Source organism: Geospiza fortis, unplaced genomic scaffold (genome assembly GCF_000277835.1).
Source record: "Geospiza fortis unplaced genomic scaffold, GeoFor_1.0 scaffold97, whole genome shotgun sequence".
Taxonomy (NCBI): Eukaryota; Metazoa; Chordata; class Aves; order Passeriformes; family Thraupidae; genus Geospiza; species Geospiza fortis.
In genome coordinates, this window is record NW_005054343.1 from 3,327,936 (window position 1) to 3,335,976 (window position 8,041).

Sequence of the window (8,041 nt, forward strand, 5' to 3'; positions counted from 1 at the left end):
TGGTCAGCAGCTGTTTTAAGGTTGTTGATTCCTGAGTGGTTGCCTTCATGTTGTGAGGGTCTTGCCTTTGCTCTTACATTGCTTGGGTTATGGCTGGATCGTCTTAGGTAGTCTGAGACCTTCAGATACTGCCCAATGAGTCACTGTGACTGTGGTCCAAGGGACAAGGAGAGCAAAGCATAGTGGTTGGGAATTGCTGAAACAAATTGGAATATTCATTTATGCAACACTTCCAGTAACTAGGAATTTTGGTTCTTGTTAGAATCTACTGATTATTTTTTTTTACTGATGATTAAAGTATTATCTGTAGTCTGACTTGCAGAGTAATTCTTGCTGTCTCCACACGTCTTAATCTCTTTAGGTTCTTGGTATCGTGGTGGGAGTTCTTCTGCAAGACCATGATGTTCGGCAGAGTGAGTTTCAGCAGCTTCCTTACCATCGCATTTTCATCATGTTGCTGTTGGAATTAAATGCTCCTGAGCATGTGCTGGAGACCATCAACTTCCAGACACTCACAGCTTTCTGGTATGTATTTGGGATTGGCCACAGTGCTCATCCTTTCTTAGTAGGATCAAGAATTTTCACTTAAAGGCTATCTGACTGTTCTTTGTGGTGGCTTCATCACCTTTGGAGTAACTGGTTCTACTGTGGACTGACCACTTGCTTGTTTTAGGGAAGATGACTGGTAAAACCCAAGATGCTCAAATGCCTTTGCTTTTAGGGCTATGTTTTTCCCTCAATGTTATGAAAAGCAGTCTTATTGCTGTGCACTTCTAACCTGCTCTAACTTTTCTTTCAGTAACACATTTCACATCCTGAGGCCTACAAAAGCTCCAGGTTTTGTTTATGCCTGGCTGGAACTGATCTCCCATCGGATATTTATTGCAAGAATGCTGGCACATACACCACAGCAGAAGGTGTGGCTGCAGTTTATCTTTTCTGAATTAAAAAGCTCACCCAGATGTTTATCTGGTGTGGTGCTGTTTCACATCTCTTAAAGTGCACTAGTAGCATGGCTGTTCTGTTTTTGTTGTCTTCCATATTCACAGTAACCTAACTGCATGGAGGAGAGTCTGTGTGTCAATAACTATGGAACACAGGGGGAATTGAATTTGATAAACATGCCTTTGTCAATGTCTAGAAGAGCTGTAGCCTTCCTTCTGGGCTAAATATTGTCAGCTCAGTATGGCATGTTGAGGCTTCTGGAAACACCCATGGCTCATGGTGTGCAGCTGAAGCCCTTGAAGTGAGCTGTGCTGCACTCAGTGGTTGAGCTGGCAGTTGCTAGCTCTTCATCCAGTTTGATATAAAGGTCAATCTAATTATAGTTTTGAAATTAAGGTAACTGGTCTTCACTGCATGTTTTCCACCTGCTGTTCTTTTCTTGACAGGGTTGGCCTATGTATGCCCAGTTATTGATCGATCTATTCAAGTACTTGGCTCCTTTCCTTAGAAATGTGGAACTCACCAAACCTATGCAAATTCTTTATAAGGTAAAAAAATGTCAACTAATAGATGCTTCCAATCAAAGTAGAGGTGTTCTGGCAGCAAAATAGAATTAGCTTGTTTTTTTTAACTTACCTCTGAGAGTTGAATTTAAATTGTGGGGGGAAAGCAGGCTGCCCTCCCAGATGAGTTTCTTTCTGGTAATGTTAGCCACATGACATAGAATGATGGCTCTGGAAGCTTTTGGACAGTTTCAACAGTTACACACATCTTATATTTAATATTTTATTTTACAGGGCACTCTGCGTGTGTTGCTGGTCTTGTTGCATGATTTCCCAGAATTTCTTTGTGACTACCACTATGGGTTCTGTGATGTGATCCCACCTAACTGTATTCAGCTAAGGAATCTGATCCTGAGTGCCTTCCCACGGAACATGAGGCTTCCAGACCCTTTCACCCCCAACCTAAAGGTAGAACTTACTTTAAAGGAGTTTGATAATAGGAAACTTTAATGCTCAAAATACTCTCTATCCAGGTTAATATTACCTAATTAAATCTTTGGGTATCTGCTAGGTAACTAATTCTGGAATGATTAGAAGGAAACTTTCTCTTGCTGCCAAAGCACTGTCCTGTTGCACTTCTCTGCCTGAGCTGTGCAGGGTGATGGGAGCAAAGCTGCAGTGCTCATTGTCACTGAAGAAGGCTGTTCTTGCCTTGTGTGGATGTTTGTGCTTTTTGAGACTACCAGACTGTCTGGAGTGTAGATGGGGAGACCCCAAAGGCAGTGACTGAATTTCTCTATGGCCTTCACCCCTGAATTTTTTTATCCTCTCAGTTCTTCATGACATCATGTAATAAATTTGCATGTTAGATATCAAGTTTCTTCTAAAACCTGCAAAAGTGAGGTGTTGCCATTTTATTGATGGAAGGAAGAGTGATCAGCAGCAGTAGTTGATGAAATATTGCTTATAGGTCTGCTTTTTAATTTGTTCCATTGCTGATGTTTTAGTTGACTGGGTTTTCTGTCAACAGGTGGACATGTTAAGTGAGATTAATATTGCTCCACGAATACTCACAAATTTCACTGGAGTGATGCCACCTCAGTTCAAGAAAGACTTGGATTCCTATCTCAAAACCCGTTCTCCAGTCACCTTTTTGTCTGACTTGCGAAGCAACCTACAAGTAAGCTTGAGGTTTTTGAGGTTTCTGTCGTTGTTCAATTGAAATAATGTGGCACAAATGATCTCACTGGTTCAGCCACCATCCTTTCCTGCAGGAATTTTGTTGGTGTGTTGGCCAACATGTGTTCCAGGCAGTAGAAAAGCCTGTGAAAATGCACACTCCGAACAAGTCTTCCACTTCCTGATAGGATGTATTGAGGCCTTTTAGAATCTGATTAAATTTTAACTCCAAATAGATTATTTGTTACAGAAATATATGGATCCTCATGCCAATACTTGAAAGATAAAAAAGATGAAATTAGCTAAAGCCCAGTTCAGAATTGTGGCTAAAACCTCATTTCAGACATCTCATGGCTTAGCTTGCAGCACACTTGAGTCTGAAGTTGGATTTCCTCAGAGAATTGTTTAGACCGAAACATTCACACAAGGGGGATCTTTCTGCCAGCATCTGGCACTGCTGGTGAATTCACATTGCCTTACCTGATGTTTTCCTTTAGGCAGAGAGTAAAAACAAATCTGTTGTGTCAACACTTTGATGTTTTTGAAAATATATATACACACAGGTATATATGCACTATAATATATGCTTTTTAGTATGAGCTGTATTAAAAAAGGCTAAATGCCAAATTGAATTTGTGGATGTCCCAGTGTGTTGTCTTCTGGATAATCAGTAAGATACTTGGATGCTGTTGTTGTACATGCTGTACCTTTGAGTGCTGAAGGAATATTGACTGTTAATGCTTTCCATATCTTTGCTATTAGGTATCAAATGAACCTGGCAACCGCTACAACATCCAGCTGATTAATGCACTGGTGCTCTACGTAGGTACTCAAGCTATTGCACACATTCACAACAAAGGCAGCACACCCTCCATGAGCACCATCACCCACTCAGCTCACATGGACATCTTCCAGAATTTGGCAGTAGACCTGGATACTGAAGGTGAGTTGGAAACACTGCTAGTTCATGCAATGTCACATTTACAGCGAGTGGGCCCTCACTTTAAAAAGGACATTGAGGTACTGGAATGTGTGCAGTGAAGGGGAGCAAGGCTTGTGAGAGGTCTAGAAAACATTTCCTGTGAGAAATGGCTCAGGGATCTGGGTTTGTTTAGTGTTGAGAAGAGGAGGCTCAGGGGCCTCAAGCTCTGAAGAGTTGTTGTAGTGAATTGGGGGTCTTCTACCATGCCTGCAGTGAGAGGACAAGAGGAAATGGCCTTAAGGTGTTACAGGGAAGATAGAGATTAAATACCAGGAAAGGTTTTTTCACTGTTAGGGTGGTCTGATACTGGATTAGGCTACCCAGGCAGGTGGTGGAGTTGCCATCCCTGGAGGTGTTTGAGAGGTGTCTGGATCTGGTGCTGGGTGATGCGATTTAGTGGTTATGGGGTTACAGGGGTAGTGCTCGGCTGATGATTGGGCTTGATGGTCTTAAAGTCTCTTCCAACCTTGATGATTCTGTGATTTCATGTAGCTGATAGTGAATTCACAGAAATGAATGCTGCATTAGAATATAAGAGCAATGTTCTAACCAAAAGTTCAAAGTATCCAATGGAATTAGAAATGCCTTCAGTGAAGAAGAATTGAATTCTTATTTCCCCATCAGCCTGGGTAGATGCAGCTTTTACATATCTTCAGTTGGTTTTGTTTCATGTACCTCCACAAGGCTCCCAAACGTGAATCTCAAGCACTACTGGTTGCTGCTTTATTCCCCTTGGTGTGCTCAGGGGAGCAGGTGTGTGTGCGCTCAGGGGAAGCAGGGTGTGTGCGCTCAGGGGAGCAGGTGTGTGTGCGCTCAGGGGAAGCAGGGTGTGTGCGCTCAGGGGAGCAGGTGTGTGTGCGCTCAGGGGAAGCAGGGTGTGTGCGCTCAGGGGAGCAGGTGTGTGTGCGCTCAGGGGAAGCAGGGTGTGTGCGCTCAGGGGAGCAGGTGTGTGTGCGCTCAGGGGAAGCAGGGTGTGTGCGCTCAGGGGAGCAGGTGTGTGTGCGCTCAGGGGAAGCAGGGTGTGTGCGCTCAGGGGAGCAGGTGTGTGTGCGCTCAGGGGAAGCAGGGTGTGTGCGCTCAGGGGAGCAGGTGTGTGTGCGCTCAGGGGAAGCAGGGTGTGTGCGCTCAGGGGAGCAGGTGTGTGTGCGCTCAGGGGAAGCAGGGTGTGTGCGCTCAGGGGAGCAGGTGTGTGTGCGCTCAGGGGAAGCAGGGTGTGTGCGCTCAGGGGAGCAGGTGTGTGTGCGCTCAGGGGAAGCAGGGTGTGTGCGCTCAGGGGAGCAGGTGTGTGTGCGCTCAGGGGAAGCAGGGTGTGTGCGCTCAGGGGAGCAGGTGTGTGTGCGCTCAGGGGAAGCAGGGTGTGTGCGCTCAGGGGAGCAGGTGTGTGTGCGCTCAGGGGAAGCAGGGTGTGTGCGCTCAGGGGAGCAGGTGTGTGTGCGCTCAGGGGAAGCAGGGTGTGTGCGCTCAGGGGAGCAGGTGTGTGTGCGCTCAGGGGAAGCAGGGTGTGTGCGCTCAGGGGAGCAGGTGTGTGTGCGCTCAGGGGAAGCAGGGTGTGTGCGCTCAGGGGAGCAGTGTGTGTGCGCTCAGGGGAGCGGGGTGTGTGCGCTCAGGGGAAGCAGGGTGTGTGCTCAGGGAGGCAGGATGTGCTCAGGGAAGCAGAGTGTGCTCAGTGCTCTCTCCTGCAGGCCGGTACCTCTTCCTGAACGCCATCGCCAACCAGCTGCGCTACCCCAACAGCCACACCCACTACTTCAGCTGCACCATGCTCTACCTGTTTGCAGAGGCCAACACAGAGGCCATCCAGGAGCAGATCACCAGGTGAGAGGGACGGTGGTTAACTTGTCAACGTGCAGCTTTTTGCTTTCCTTCCTTCTATATTTTTGATCTTTGAGCTCTAAGTATTCTTACTTTTGGATTTCAGGGTTCTCTTGGAACGACTGATTGTAAATAGGCCTCATCCCTGGGGTCTCCTTATCACGTTCATTGAGCTGATCAAAAATCCAGCCTTTAAGTTCTGGAACCATGAGTTTGTTCACTGTGCTCCAGAAATTGAGAAGTGAGTATAACTTAACCACAAAATCTTAAATGATATCTCTGAAGCAGTTGAACCTTGAGTTTTTGGTGCTGTCACAGCATCCATTTACTGCCATAAGTGCACCAACCATTGCTTTGCTTCTGCGTGCAGGTTGTTCCAGTCGGTTGCACAGTGCTGCATGGGGCAGAAGCAGGCCCAGCAAGTTATGGAAGGGACTGGTGCCAGTTAGATGAGCTGCATCCTGCGTTGTAAGAGTGCCAGCCTGGAGGTCCCGTCCCATCAACTGACTGAAGACTCTGTAAGGCTCCTCCTGACCTTCCTAGCCCCCTTGATTGGGTAGACACAACAGACCCTGGGTGAAAGTCTTATATGGGCATGTTCCAAAGTTTGAAACAAATTCTTTGACTTTCGGCCAAACTTCAGAAGATGCTGTGAATATCATTTGAACTAGTGTAAATACAAGGAACAGAAACATTTGTCTGGACTTTTGGGTTTGTGCAAATTGTGTAAAAGGCAGGTGGGTAACTGGTGCCTGTCCATCTTGTAATAAAGGGGCAGCTGCTGATGCCAAGCACTTGTCTGGGGCAGACCTCCTTGTCCTGACATTCCCAGACTCCCAAAGAATATTGAAAAGCCAGTAACTTATTTTTCTTTATGTGAATGGGGGACCTTTAAATCACTAAGTTGTTTAAAAAAAAAAGTGGATGTGTTTGGAATATGGGAATTCTGTGGAGTACAGGAGGGATGAGGGAGGGGTTAAGGTTCAGTGTTGCTTTTCCCTCACCCTCATCAAATGCTGATTGACAGCAAGTGGAATGGCAGTCACAGAATGCCTCCTTTTTGTTGGAGAAGAAACAGGCCCTTTGGGTGAGGGTCAGCTGTTTTCAGTAAATAAACCAGAGACCAGGCCTATAGCTTTTTTTTTTTTTTGGGACAGTTGTAAATTTTGGAAGATGAGGGGTTAAATCTAGACCTTTTCCCACCCTCCCCTGTGACCACACAGTATAAGTTTGTAAAAAAAAAACTGAAAAAAAAAGAAAAAAAAGAAAAAATTTAACAAAACAAAAAACCCAAAGGACCAATACAGCCCATTTTGTAAGGATTTTCAATGTTTTGTAAAGTATTGGTCCACGTGTTGTATTTTGTAGCCTTTCTAGTTCTTGGGCTTTAGTTCTCCCACTCTTGTATGTATGCATACTGTAGTTACACATTAAAGTCATGACATGCAGCACGTGCCACTGTGCTTATTCTCTCCAGTTCTGTCCTGGCCAGTTGGTGTCTTCCAAAGCCTGTTCTACCCATCCAAAACCTGCAGTTTTCTAATGTGTTTTAGGCACTGCCTGTTGAAAGCAGCTGGGTTTGTTCTCCAGCATGAGGTCAGTGGGCAGATGTAATGACTGGACAGGGTCTTGCTTTGAAGGGCATCAGAAGGGGCAGTTGTGTGAAAATAGAAATGGCTTGGTTGCAAGCTCATGAGCAGAGTTTGTCTCAGACAGGAGACTGCACTGGAGGTATAATGGAGTGTAGACAGCCCATCAGTTTCATTTCTAGTGCCTTCCTCCCTGCTGTCATCTCCCTGCCGCAGGAATCTGCCCAAGGCTGTGGTTAGCTGTTGTAAGGGTAGGCAGCTTCAGTGTTGTTAATATTGCAAGGTCCTTTAACCTAGCAGATGCTAGGAAATAGAGCTTCACTTCTTTCTTTTTACATAACATCAGCTTGTTAAAGCTAACTGCTTAGTTGACTGCTGTGGTGTGGGCAGAGAGGGCAGGATTTCCTACTCGGGTTTAAGGGGTTCCATACCTGGCTTTGCATTTGCTGTACAGAGGAAAAAACAGCTCTGAGGGGTCACTGAGCCAGGTGTGCCAGTGGCTGGCAGCTCAGAGGGAATTCTCTCTCTTTCTGTTCCAGGCATTAGTCACCTCTGTGTCAAGGAGTAGATTGTGGCTAGGTCCTACAATTCCATGGCATTTCTTTGCCAGATCAGCAACTGTACTGAAACTGAGCCTTTTGAAGTTGGAAGTGTGGACACAGTTCTCATTTCTTCACTATACTTTTTATTGTGCCTCCCATTCCAATCCCAAGGACACACACTTCTACATTGTTTTCCAGAAATTGTATGTCTGTTCTTAAATCCTTGTGATAAAACAGTACAGCATAATTGACAGCCCCCTGTTGGAGGATTCTCCCATTCAAATGCAAAAAGCTCCTGAATTCCAGCATCCAGTGGGATACAAAAGGATATATTTTTTAAGGGAATATCTTTTAAGTCTAATGCCCTAAACCACTGACCACTGTCTTTTTATGTGGTTGATTCACATCTTGTGTGCAAGCTTTATTCCTCTTAAATCTTGGATAGCTGATACTCATCTGTGTGGTTTCTTAACAGGCAGAATTGGGGTA

At 45.4% G+C, this 8,041-nt stretch overlaps 1 protein-coding gene across 1 annotated transcript in view; it reads left to right on the forward strand.

Annotated features, from left to right (window-relative positions):
• Nucleotides 1-6,872, forward strand: part of CNOT1 (CCR4-NOT transcription complex subunit 1) — a 50,125-nt gene extending 43,253 nt beyond the window's left edge. Inside the window, exons 40-48 of the mRNA XM_005422825.3 lie at nt 362-525; nt 800-917; nt 1,392-1,493; nt 1,743-1,916; nt 2,479-2,628; nt 3,390-3,570; nt 5,292-5,424; nt 5,528-5,662; nt 5,792-6,872. Coding sequence (XP_005422882.1) covers nt 362-525; nt 800-917; nt 1,392-1,493; nt 1,743-1,916; nt 2,479-2,628; nt 3,390-3,570; nt 5,292-5,424; nt 5,528-5,662; nt 5,792-5,870 — 1,236 coding nt within the window. The 3' untranslated portion in view covers nt 5,871-6,872. The remainder of the gene's footprint in view (nt 1-361; nt 526-799; nt 918-1,391; nt 1,494-1,742; nt 1,917-2,478; nt 2,629-3,389; nt 3,571-5,291; nt 5,425-5,527; nt 5,663-5,791) is intronic.
• The last annotated feature ends 1,169 nt before the right edge of the window (nt 6,873-8,041 follow it).